This window comes from Octopus sinensis, unplaced genomic scaffold (genome assembly GCF_006345805.1).
Source record: "Octopus sinensis unplaced genomic scaffold, ASM634580v1 Contig11826, whole genome shotgun sequence".
NCBI lineage: Eukaryota > Metazoa > Mollusca > Cephalopoda > Octopoda > Octopodidae > Octopus > Octopus sinensis.
The window spans coordinates 52,632-66,242 of NW_021832436.1; the positions used below are offsets into that span (position 1 = coordinate 52,632).

At 35.8% G+C, this 13,611-nt stretch overlaps 1 protein-coding gene across 1 annotated transcript; it reads left to right on the plus strand.

Annotated features, from left to right (window-relative positions):
* Window positions 1-1,223: 1,223 nt before the first annotated feature.
* LOC115229094 (protocadherin beta-14-like) lies at window positions 1,224-1,655 on the plus strand. The gene has a single exon (XM_029799514.1). The coding sequence runs from the start codon at window positions 1,224-1,226 to the stop codon at window positions 1,653-1,655; it is 432 nt and encodes a 143-aa protein (XP_029655374.1).
* Window positions 1,656-13,611: the final 11,956 nt, after the last annotated feature.

A 13,611-nucleotide genomic window follows, 5' to 3' on the forward strand; every position in this document is an offset into this window, starting at 1 on the left:
CTTTCTCGTTTCGGGTGTGATTAATGAGGCTGGGCTCTCAACCACGCCAAGATATTTATACCCTTGGTGCTCCTCCACGACTTTGAATAGGTCACCACACATAGGAGTGTTAGTCGCCGACTTGTTGTAGTTGAGCTCTAGACCCACGACTTCATAAAACCTTCCAACGCTTTTCTCATCGAGTGGAGGATTATTCACTGTTTATTTTGAAAAATTGACTTTCTTTCATAACATGCAAAATGAGTTTTAATTTTTTTAATGTTCAACACAAAAATTCTTGTTCAAAAAAATAATTGTAAAAATAATGGGAGCTAGAATACTAAAAAAGGTCGTTAAAAGAATCTACAGTTTTCAAACTTATCTGGTAGTCTATATTAACTAAATAGTGGCAATATTTTTGTATTCTGAAAGCCGTTATATAGAAAGCAATGGTTCAGTTTTAAAATAAAAGATCTTTTAAAACATGCGCGTTTTTAAACCTTTTAAATATGGATTGATAAGTAAAAATTAGTCAAGAATTATCACTGAGTACTTCAAGAAAACCTATATACATTGTATCTATCAAAGAAGTCAATAATTAAACACTTATTTTCTGGAACTCGCTGTTTTAATAAAAATTCAAAGGATTTATCTTATGCTACTATAATTTTGAGCTATCAAGTTGATAAGCTAAACTGGAGAATTATATAATTACAACTGGCATGCAATAACCTATTCATTTATTGATCAACATGAAATCATTAACAACAATATAAAAGAATGTCATGTTTGATTTAGACAAGTTTCGTGAATGTGCTAGTTTGAAAAAGATGCTATATTTTTAAGCCAATTTATATAAAATGACTTCTCCTTTGATGGCATTCACAGGGCCATTCTAAAATAATGATATTAATGCTCGCAGATCGAGCTCGTCTTTCCTCCCGGACTTTTTTATTCTCATATTTAGTGATAGATTAAATTTATTAGTAGTAATACTTATGTGGGTCAAGTAAGAAATCGATATCAAAACAATAAAAAACCTGTTTTTTACATTTACTGAATACAATTAATTAAGCCTTGCTGATCAAAATCGTTATTTTCTACTAATTTGTTAATGAAGTACTGCAAATTGAATTAAAAAAAACAATAATTAATAACAACAAGCACAAATATATGTTCGAACAATTACCCAGCCGTTCTATAAATAGACACGAAACGCGATTTGTGTTATTTTAGAAAAAAACATGTTTTTACTGATGACTCTCGTACTTATAAGATTTACAAATGGAAGAGTTGTTTACACGATTATTGAAGAGGAACCTCCAGGAATAGTCTTGGGGAATATTTATGACCAGTTCAACATTACTAGAAAACATTACTTGGCAAATATAATTCTCACACAAATTACCAAAAACACATTTTCGAAAATTTATCCCAATTTAGTGACGTTAGAGACAAAATCGGGGAACTTGAAATTAAACTCTAAGATTGACCGGGAGAAAATATGTCCCAGCGCTAAGGAACAAGAAGAATGTCTATTAGACATGCAAATATACTTATCCTCCATAGATAAACCTCTAACTGCCAACCTTCTGGTGATTGACATAAACGACAATCCTCCTTATTTTCTTTCAAAAAAGTATTATATCAAAGTAATTCTATTTCCCATAACTTAAGATTCTGGAAAACGCAAGCGGACATGAATTCAGGTTGCCACTGGCTACTGATCTCGACCAGCATTACGGAATCGCCTCATACGAAATCAACAACACAGAACATTTTAATCTGAAATTTATAGACCGCCCGTTCAAAAAACTATACCTTATAATTAAGAAGGCGGTCGACAGGGAGGAGGTAGTCGTGCAATACACATAATCGTTAGCAAAAAGAAATTTATATTTGTTTAATGGCCAAAGACAGCGGAAATCCGCCAAAATATGGAAGAACGATTTTACATATTGAAATAGTCGATCTAAACGACAATGTGCCTGAATTTGAGCAACGACAATATCATTATCTAATAGATTCAGTCAGTTATAATTCTTCATCAGAATGGATTTACGTTGGGACTGTGCGTGCAATAGATAAAGACGCGACATGGCCGAATAATAAAGTATATTATGACATTTCAGACAAGACACCCTGGTACTACATCAACACCTTTAAAATAGACAAAGTAACCATTTAATTACATATAAATAATTGAAAACATTAATATTTGGTAGAAGAATGGCAGCATTTTAATGAAAAAGTCAAAAAGGATGATTAATTGCTACATTTTAATTCTTGTCGCGTTCAACGTCTACTCTCCTTACTTCGAATCTTATTCGAAAGCTATAATTTATACGGAAATCTTTCATGATCCGAGACCATTAATCTTCTTTACTTATGAACTCAAAAAATTATCGAAATATCAATCAGGAGGAGTTCCTATTGCCCGTTTTGTGCTTTATTTTCCGTTCTTCATGTCCATCGGATTCTCCAACTGTTCTATTCATCGAAAAGACGCTTTCAATCTTGTCTATTCCCAAAAGTTACGGGAGTTCATTATTTTGAGCAAAAATATCGAATTTAAGACAAAATCTGTAACTTCTTCACTGTCCTGTGTTGGAAGGACTGTTAAAGAAGATCCAATTCGATATATCTTTACTTTTGAAGTTTTGGATGACCCAAAAAGAGGCATAATTACTGAAAATGACTACTACTTTGAGATAGAAGAAAATTCGCCGATTGGAGAGTACATCGGAAGAATTAAAATCCCAAATAGACGGAATTTGACTTTGGTCAGTGAAAATTACAGTTCCGTGATTAGCATTGATTGGTCCTCAGGAAGGATCTTTTCGCAAGTAGTGCTCGACAGAGAAGTAAAGGAACTTTTCAAATTAAATGTGCTCTTTAGTAGTGAGGAAAATCTAGAAAGGTACAGGATCACTCTTGTGGTCACAGACGTTAACGATAATCTTCCTTTTTTTAAAACACCTGTGCAGAATATTACTGTGCCCAATTTTACTGCCGAAAATGGTTTCATTTGCATTGTACAAGCCGTTGATCGCGACATTTATCCTTTTAATGTGACAAAGTATTACGTAGAGAAGGTTGAAAGTGAGAATGAGGAGATTTTGATGATTATTGGTAAGGACAACGGCGTTCTTCGTTGCGTGAACTGTTCTCTGGTTATGTCCCATTTTCTCAGAGTCACTGTTGGGGCGTACGATCCAGACTATCCAAACATGACTACCACAAATGTTATTTATATTCGTAGAATTGATGGAGTTTGTTCTTCTGTGGATAAAAGTCATTTTGTGGTTTATTGCTCCGAAAACACTCAGAAACCGAAATTTTCGTTATCTTCTAAATTCATGATCATTTTGGCCATTGTTTGTAGTATTTTATTAACAATCTGCATCACTTTTAAATGGATTAAGTATCAATCAAATAAACACAGTTCTCAAAAAAAATTAAGGAAATCGGAAGTAAGTTTTTCCTTTATGATGTGTTCTTAGACATTTTTGAAAATTGAGGAATACAACCGACTTAAAAGACAGATAAAAAGGACTGCTTGTTGTGGGGAAAAGTATGGCAAAAGATCTTTTGACCTTGCGGTGGAAAGTCCAAAGATAATTAATATTAAAAATTGTCACATTTAATTTTATTAACTTTCATTTAAGTAAAATCACGTCAATATTTTGATTAAAATTGAGAAATAAAAATTGAAAGCGCTGCGAGAGGAAGTAACATTCAAATATGTTAAATGGGCAACAAGTTTACGCATAGACAACAGGTTAAATTTTTTGACTTTGTAGACGTCAAAATAAAAGTATTTGATTTTTTGATTTTCACAAATATTATTTCTATTTACCAATTATACATTTTAACTTTTCTTTTTATTGATTCAAATAACTTCGTGTACTTAATTAATTAAAAAAAGAGCTAAAATTTCACTCAGTCTAGGAGATAACCCCTGAATCTACACCTTTTTGGTATCAAATATCCGAATTGAGATGTCAAACGTCATTACTGTGGTTTCTAATATCCGAACTGAGATGTCAAACGTCATTACTGTGGTTTCTATTATCCAAACTGAGATGTCAAACGTCATTACTGTGGTTTCTAATATCCGAACTGAGATGTCAAACGTCATTGCTGTGGTTTCTAATATCCGAACTGAGATGTCAAACGTCATTACTGTGGTTTCTAATATCCGAACTGAGATGTCAAATGTCATTATTGTGTTTTCTAATATTCGAACTGTGATGTCAAATATGTTAATGTCAAAATTACGTATCTAAAAAAATATAAATGGATTTTTGTTCGTTCGAAATGAATACTTTTGTTAAAACTATGAATACTTTTGTTAAAACTATGAATACTTCTTCTCGTGTTAGTAAAACATATAATAAAACAAATTTGGAAGCCAAAATGAGAATTATATCTGCTTATGAAAATGAAGATGCAGATTGGCATATTGTGGCGGAATTGAATGGAGTTAAGCGAAATACAGCTTATAAATGGATACGAAATGCTTTACAACCTAATAAAAAACGTAGAGGATTCAGATGGTCAAAAATAACAGACAATGAAATATCGAGAATGATAAACTATGTTGAGGAAAATCCTGTCATCACTCTAAGCGAAATTTGTGCGAAACTACTTAATGAAACTGGAATTTCTATCCATTATTCGACAGCTGCTAAATATTTACATGGAAAATTATTTACAGTTAAAAAAGTATTTTTATATTGGTAAAGGCAAGGTTATAACTGAATCCAATTTAATGAATTCAGAAGCAAACAAAATGAAAAGGAAAGAATATGTCGAAAAATAATAAATAGAAAAAGTCGAGACAAAAATATAATTTATATGGACGAAACTAATGTAAACTTATTTTTAAGAACTCAAGTATAATTTATTAATGTTGATTTTCGAAGGGGCGCTCGTTAAAAGGGAAAAGATGCATTTTAAAGACTCCAGCAAACAAGGGATAAAATATTCACATAATTGGAGCCATTAATGAGAACAAATTAATATATTGGGAACGAAGACGCGGAAATTTTAAAAAAGAGGATTGCCAGCAATGGTTCAGAGATATGATCAGAAGTACAAATGAAAAATATTCAGAAATTTGTATTGTGATAGACAACGCACCGGTATATTCACAGTTAGAGAAAATGATTGGAGAAGAATTTCGAGATATTGAAATTATAAGATTGGGACCTTACAGTGCACCATTAAATCCAATAGAGGAATGCTGGAGCGTGCTTAAGAGTGAACTAAAAAGAAAAATGGCGACAACTGATTTTTTAATTACAGAAAATGGACTCACCCAAAAAGAAACCAGGCTACGAATTTTAGAAAATTGCATAGACACTTGTATTTCTGCAATAACACCAAGAATTTGCTCACTGACATGCAATCATGTTCAGAAACATTTTCCAAGTATTATCGAGATGAACGATTTAACTCCCGATGACAATATTTAGCAACTTAACATTGATTTCAATAATAAATATCATTTTTTCACTATTGTGCAGAAAATATAGGAACGGACATTTGACATCACAGTTCGGATATTAGAAAACACAATAATGACGTTTGACATCTCGGTTCGGATATTAGAAAACACAATAATGACATTTGACATCTCGGTTCGGATATTAGAAAACACAATAATGACGTTTGACATCTCGGTTCGGATATTAGAAAACACAATAATGACGTTTGACATCTCGGTTCGGATATTAGAAAACACAATAATGACGTTTGACATCTCAGTTCGGATATTAGAAAACACAATAATGACGTTTGACATCTCAGTTCGGATATTAGAAAACACAATAATGACGTTTGACATCTCAGTTCGGATATTAGAAAACACAATAATGACGTTTGACATCTCAGTTCGGATATTCGACACCAAAAAGGTGTAGACTGCGCGTTGGCATGAATCTGACCATCCGTGCACTTAACGTAGGCCCTATGAGGGTGAGGTTGATAAAATAAAATACTACGAATAACAAAAGACGAACTCTGTATTAAAATATAGTTTTTTTTATTTTTTTTTGTAAGTAATTTAATTTTTTTTTTATTGTGTAATTTAATTTTATTAACCAAAACGAAGCTAGATTAGTTTTATATTATAAATCGTCACGCTCCGGCAGCCAGTATCGCGTGCGTGTTGCCACGAAGAACTGCAATTCCGATACGTTGGCGAAGCCAATACCCCTCGCGACTGTCCCTCCTTCATTTAGCCAGCATCGCCCCAATTTCCTTGAGAAATTCCGCGGTTTTGGATCCCACTACACCAGACGTCTCTATCGAGATTGGGACAAAACGGAAAAGTTTTCCGATCTCCAAATACTTAGATATCTTCGCCTTTTCTGCTGCATTAGCAGCCCAACCGGGCGAATGAATATTCCGAAGAATCATGGACTGGGAGAACGGTCTACGCACGTCGCATCCCATGCGAGTGATTTTCCCTGGGAGTACGGGAAAAGAGTTATCCCATCGGGCCTTCTGCCATCTCCCCGGTCAAGCCCGATGGGTTCCAGGTGTGCTGGAAATCCTGCGCTCTCGAGGGCCCGTCGTATTATGTCGTTGAGTGCGGCATGGCGGGGAGCGCGACCTGCACTCCTCTTGCAGGACAAAGGGTGTAGTCCTTTGGAATCGACTATTCCTCCGCACCGGCATCTGTGTTCCTGACAGACGTCAAGACCCAAGCGTTGTGCAACACCGATTCTCACACAATCGTCGTCCATAAGCGTACCGAATGAACTGCATGGAAATGCGTGGAGCCATGCACCACTCCCGTGCTGTGCCCCGGATAGCAAACAGACGAGCCGGTGTTGGTTCAGCTCCCGCTTCAGGTCATCAACGACAGCCTTGCATGATATTGCGTCCCAACAATTCTGTCTCGAGACATCATCTGGGATTGAAAGTCCGGCTTCCTTCCATTGCAAGCAAGCCTTGTCAAATACTGTGTCCAAGGAGAGTCCAGTAGTGTTACGTAGGATTTCCTGGACGAGATGACTGCAGCTTGAAAGCGATGACAGATATGCCGGGAATGCGAAATCCAGCGCCGACCTGAGACCCGTTCCTCCGATGCGTGTAGGAAGCTTGCATTGATTCCAACCAGGTTCGTCAAAGTGGATGTTCAAGAGCGATTCAGCTGAACTTCTCAAAGTCCTATCCAGTGTCTGTAGAATGTCTCGATGTTCCAAGCAGGGAGAACAACGGAGAGCGTATTGGAGTTTAGGCAAGCCAGTGCTATTTTTCAAAAGGAAGAATGCAGTATGAGCGTTGAGTAAGGAGAGTTTCTCCGTAACTCTAGAAAGACCCTTGTTTTTTTCCAGCAGATGGCACCGCAGTTCCTTTTCGCCAAGTGGGCACCCAAGAAAGTATGCCCTCTCCCGAGGTAAGACAGTAATCCCAGGTAATATCGACAGTAATCCCAGGTAATAGTAATTTAATTATAAATTAACGTCTTTAGTTACTAATAACTAACTAATCTATATAATTCTCCTCCTTTTTGGACCGTTGCACTGGATCTGCGTATTCTCCTCCTCTAACACTTCATATGACACATGAGACACATCTTCCGGCAAATCTGGTGGATCTGTTGTTTCTCTAGCCAATTTTAGGAGGTGGTTGGTGGCCCTTGAAACTTGTTCCTCATGTTTTTCAATTTCCACTCCATGTTTATGTTCAACAAGCATGGCCTCCAATGTCTTCTTAATCGTCAGCGATTGTATATACGATCTAGTGGAAGCATCCAACTTCAGTCTTTCCATATAAGACTTATAGAATTTAGAAACTATCCCGTCCCATGTGAGGACAATGGGGATTATCGTTACCTTCGCGCCGTGGATTTGAGATAATTCTCCAGCAAGAAGATCATATTTGTAATTCCGACTTCAATTAGAGTGACATGGCGTGGGAAGTAATTCCGACTTCAATTAGAGTGATTTCGTTTTATCAAGGACAAATATATCTGGTCTATTGTTTTTTACATGAACATCTGTCTGCAAGGTGGTGTCCACTCTTATCTCCACTTTATGATTTGAACTAACTGACTGGACTGTGTGTGACTTTAACCTTTTGGTTTTCCTGATTCCATATTGGCGGCAGAGATGCAAATGGATGCATCTTATAACTTCATTATGTCTTCTGGTATAATCACTGTTCAGCATTCTGCTACATCTTGTAGCCATGTGATCAACAGATTTTTTAGCTTGATTACAATGATTGCACATTCCTCCGTTATCGTTGAAAAATATATTTCGATCCTGAATAATACAATACATTGCTTCTGATCTCGGACTGTTGTTTCCATTCACTAGCCATTCCGTAGATATATTGATGTCAACATTCTGATCCTCACAACATTTGAAAAGTACGGAATGCAACATCTTCGATTTAATAATCTTCATTAGATTCTTTTGTTGATTCTCCTTTATTATGTTTATATTCAATTCTGAAGGATCTTCAATATTGTATTTGAAGGTAAGAAATCTTGCGATGGTGGCCATATGTGTTTTATTTATTTTCAAGACCCGCAAGATTCCAGCCTTTCTGAGACACATTGCAGACTTTCTTTCAAGATCAGTCAAAAATTGATATAACATGCATTCACTTTTATGGACAATTGAATTAAGTCCTCTTCCAAAGTTAGATCTGCTTATATATAATCTTTCTTTATTTGCAGGTTTCAGATGAACATGTAAATTAGATAGAATCCTTCGAACTTCGGTATCAATGGCTTGAAACTCGTGTGTAAAGTGATAGAGAATATTCATTAATCGCCTTGAATAGATTCACTGCATTTAGCTTCGTGTTCACTAAGCTTTCAATTCTCTTCTTTACATTTTCTGCAATTTTTTTCATAACTTCATGTTTCAATACATTGCTTCCTTTATCCTCCAGGACTCCCAGATATCGATAACCATCATATCCGTCAAGACTTCTAGTTTCTTTAACATAATTCAGATTGGTTGCAGATTTTTCAGTCAACTTTGTTAATTGAAAATCAAGAGATTTGTTTAAATTTAGACTCGATTGAAAATTCAAGTATTTTAAGTCGATTCTAATTGTCCAGGTCTAAAAAATTAAATTTGATTTAAATCCGATTAATGGAAATTCAGCCTACTATACTATAAGGCGATGAAGAAAAACACAGTAAGCTCAAATTCATCGATGGCATGAGAAAATTATTAAATTATTCACAACCCCGCTACTTAAACCGAACTAATAGCTGATCATTTTGAGAATAAATTTAAGTTAACTACCGAGCATATTCTCCCTTTTACTGCACATCCGTACACCTCGAGGGCCCATCATAGTAGAAGAGGTCGGACGCTGTATCATGGCCCATAAGTCTGACAGAAGGAGGCGGACATGAAGAAGAGGAAGAAGGTGGAATCAATATTATTTAGCAAGGTAAAATTAAGATTTTTCAAGATACAATGTAACAGCTTCCAATGCGTACTCACCCGTCCATGACAAAGAAGAGCTTGGTTGAAATAATTAACAACAAAAATTTATACTATAATAAAAATAAGCGAATATTAAAAATAACAAATTTTCATAAATGATTTTATTTTCATTCCTTATAACGTAATTTCTACGAAAATGACTCATATTTATACGAGTGTGCAGATGTAATCAAGCTCCTTTAATTTGTCCAATAGCTGGAGCATTTCTGAAGTAGACAGTTTCTCTTTCTCACATGAATCTCTTACGTACTTCTAGAAATATCACATATTCAACGACCAAAAAAACACTAAAGTCGAAATTTTCATATCTTTCAATCACAATCTAAAAATAGATAGCAAATTCCGACATTTTTTATTTCCTCTTCGGCTTTTTCTTTTCTTTTCCGTAGTTTATCCACATCACTTTGCCAGGCATTTGAAGCCAAAAATAAAATCAAGAAATTACATTCTTCAGCATTTCGATTTTGAACTCCAATTCGCTTTTGCGCGATAAATGACCTGGAGATGTTGTATTTTTGTAGTTACTTCCCAATAATTTTAAATAGGCTTGTCGAAATGACCGTGGCTCACTGCTCAAATCATCTTTGAAAGGTGAATGAAACGGCTGAGATATAAAGTTGAACCACCTTATTTGGATAATAACGCGGAGTAGAAAAATTATCAAGAAAGGCGGAACTGTGATTCAGATGACTATATTTCATACTGTTTGATTTTTCTAGGAATGTAACCGACAATAAACCATAAAACAAAAACGGCTTAATGAATTTCTGTAACGATAAGAACTAAAATAAGTACTTGTTCGCTGGAACACCAAAAGTCGTCGCAAAAATGTGAATCGTTAATAATACTTGAGGCAGTAATGGACGGAGCCTCCACTTCATCAAACAATGGGCCATGGACCTAAATTATTTAAAAATATCAATTAAACTTGAATCCTAGATGGATTCTTGGATGGCTCATAATTCACATTTTCTTTCCACCACGGCTCTGAGTCAATATATGAAGAGGGGACCAAATCATTCTTTGTCAAGATTGGAATGACTATTTATATCGGCTAACAACACAAACTAGAATTGGACGCGATTAAAGCAATTTCGGGATCAAAAGCTTTGTTCTTTTCTCCTAAGACTATTAAAAGTAGTTTAACCGATCGAATGTGCAAAAGCACAAAATTCTCTTCTTGGACAATATCTGTTCTTGAGAACATCTTTGCATTCGAACGACTTGTATATCTGCAAAATTAATATTAAATGACTTGCCTTTTCGTGGAATTGAAGTTCTGTGCGAGTATGGCAGTGGGCACAATATTCATTCGGGCACAATTTAGGATCCAGCCACTCTGAATTCAATTTGACCCTGGAGCATGGGGTTGAACTTTTTAATTGGAAAAGTAATGCCTACTCGTAAACAAAATGTGCCGGGCTTCTCCTTTTATCTTTAGCGTTATGATAATAAGGGCATGCATAGCCCTGTTTGCATAATCGACCAGGTTTCCTGCACGGTGTTGTTTTATATGTCAAAGAAACGTATTCGGCTTCTATTAGAATAATGATATGAAAATAAGTACCATAGTGAAAGTCATCAGTCATCAGTTTGTGCCAGTCGTTCATCGACAGAGACGAATAGTTTTCTACTGGATTGTCCACGAAGTTTTGAACAACAAATTCACGAACGTCGTATACAGGACTTCTCAATTCAGTTCTGGAATGTGCATATGCGCAGTTGACCCCTTTTCGTTTGCAAACACCATTCTCGTCAACATTTGACGAGCAAAATGAGGTTTTGAAAAACCTATAGTGATGCGACCGCTCACAATCATCAACATTTCGATGAAGGAACATACACCTAAGGAAACATACAACTATCCCAGAAATATGTCAAACTCATTTCCGTATGGACATTCTCCAGTCCCTTCGTCGTACCGAGGGCAGTATATTTCATAACCATGATTGAAGGTTCCGTTTTCTTTCATAAAGTTTGCTCTCCTCCGTTGATTTCCAAAATGCCATTTCGTACACTTGTAAGGCCTGTGCCGGGTGCAGCTTCTTACTTTGAATTCTTCACAGATCTGAGTTCGGAAATGTCTAAGGCAATAATTTTAACGTATAGAACGAAAAGTCATTATCCATGATAATGCCGTTTATATTTTTTTATTATAAATTTCAGTTTGGTCAAACATCAATTAAATATTATAGATTTGAATATTTAAAAAGAAAATATACAAGTTAAATTCGTTTTTTATTTATGCGGTTTAATCAAATTTAACCACATACGAAATTTGAAAGAAAGTAGTTCATAAAAAGTATTTAATGAGAAAAAACCATCTAAATTTTACAATTTACTAATATATTATCAAATCACTTTTGGAGAGGGTTACCGGTGATCTATCCGACGACTGGTATCTCGTCGAACGAATTTCCCTAGCTATAGTCATGGACGATTCCCTGATTATCTTTCAATAAGAATTGTCACTTCTTTTGAAACTACTTATTTGTTCTAATAAATTCTAATTTTAAATGTATTTAAGTCGCAAGCATTGAATTTTATTTTTAAATACATTTTTATTATCGATACTCGAAGAAAATTTTTAGAAATTTTTGAAGCAGGTGGAAATTAGTAAGAAAGAATAAAAGATAGAATAAATAGAAAGGGAAAAAGGATCAAAGAAATAATAAAGATTGAGCAGAGATGCTACAGAAAGACAATGACAAAGACACAAGAATCAAGATACCACAAAAACCTCCATCACCTGCAGACCTCAGGCCATTTCAATCTATCGAGTTTACGCCCTCCCCTCATAAACCCACAAACGATGCGGACAGCCACGCTCTTAAATCTTTTTCGCCCAGCAGCTGTGCAGGGATTGAGGGCCTACGCAAAAAGTCACCTTTGCAATTCTTATTTCCACCGCGATTGGTCTAACAGGCCCGCTGCTCTTTACCCGGAACTAGTCAACAACTTTTGTTTTCAGATTTATCTGCTTTCGCTCGTGGACTTATTTTCTTCGCCATCTGCTTCTTTTTCTAAAAAAAGACGGCGGTGTTTGTCTAATCGTCGTCGGGAACGTTTTTCGCCGCCTGATTTCAAAGCTCGCTAGCCGGTCGGACTCTCCGGAACTTTCTAAAGCTTTTTTCCGTTACAACTTAGAGTAGGAGTCCCCTTAGGCCTGAGGCTGCGGTTCATGTGTCCGAGAGTTTACATCCTCGAATCTTAATCAACTAGCCATTATTAATGCATTACAAAGTGTCGGCCAAGACTCTCTTCTAGAATCCTGCTTTCTCTGCTGCTCATCCATTTATCGGTTTGTGCACAAACCCTACGGCTTTCCTTCCCTTCTCCACTATTATTTCAGCCACCGGTGTACAACAAGGGGATCCACCTGGCCCTCTTCTTTTCTTGTATATACACTCCTCGACAAAAAATGATTAAAAATCAAATTTTCCCTTTTCTTTGAAAATTTGAAAAATAAAATATTTCGAAAAATTAACTCTTGACAAACACCTTTTAGTTGTAATAGTGATTTACTTTCATTTAAAGGACTACGTGTCAAAAATCTAACATATCAAGAATATCACCGATGATGAGGTCCTTAAACTCTTTCCCGCCAAAAAATTATTTTCTGCATTTTAGTTAAAATGAACAGAATAGATTTTAAAGTCAAAATCAAAATTGTATATTTATGTTTAGGACGCCCTTCCAGCTTCACGGACAGCAAAGATGTTCTCGACTCACATGATGAAATTCTTAAAATCTTCTTACCAACAAATTAGAAATTATTTTCTGCATTTTGGTTAAAATTTTTTTTTTTTTTTTTAAGAAGAAAAGTTATTATATCGAAAGAGAAGATTGATTTGAGAAATCAATTGAGGAAGCCCGCTGCCCTGTAGGAAAGCGAGTTCCTCGGAGTATGGCTATTCCGATCTTTGTCTTAGCCATACTCCTTCACGAGGATCATTCTTCTTTGTGGCGAGCATTCTTCCGAGTTCGCGCAAGAACTCGGCAGTCGCTGGGGCCCTGCTCTCCTGATGACTCAGCCGCAACAGGGGTGAATCTGTAGCGGTCCCCGAGGAAGGAATATTTTTTGGTTTTAAGGTTTTCCGCGATGAGCCAGCTGCTCCAGGTGTCTGAACCGATTTAAGGAGAT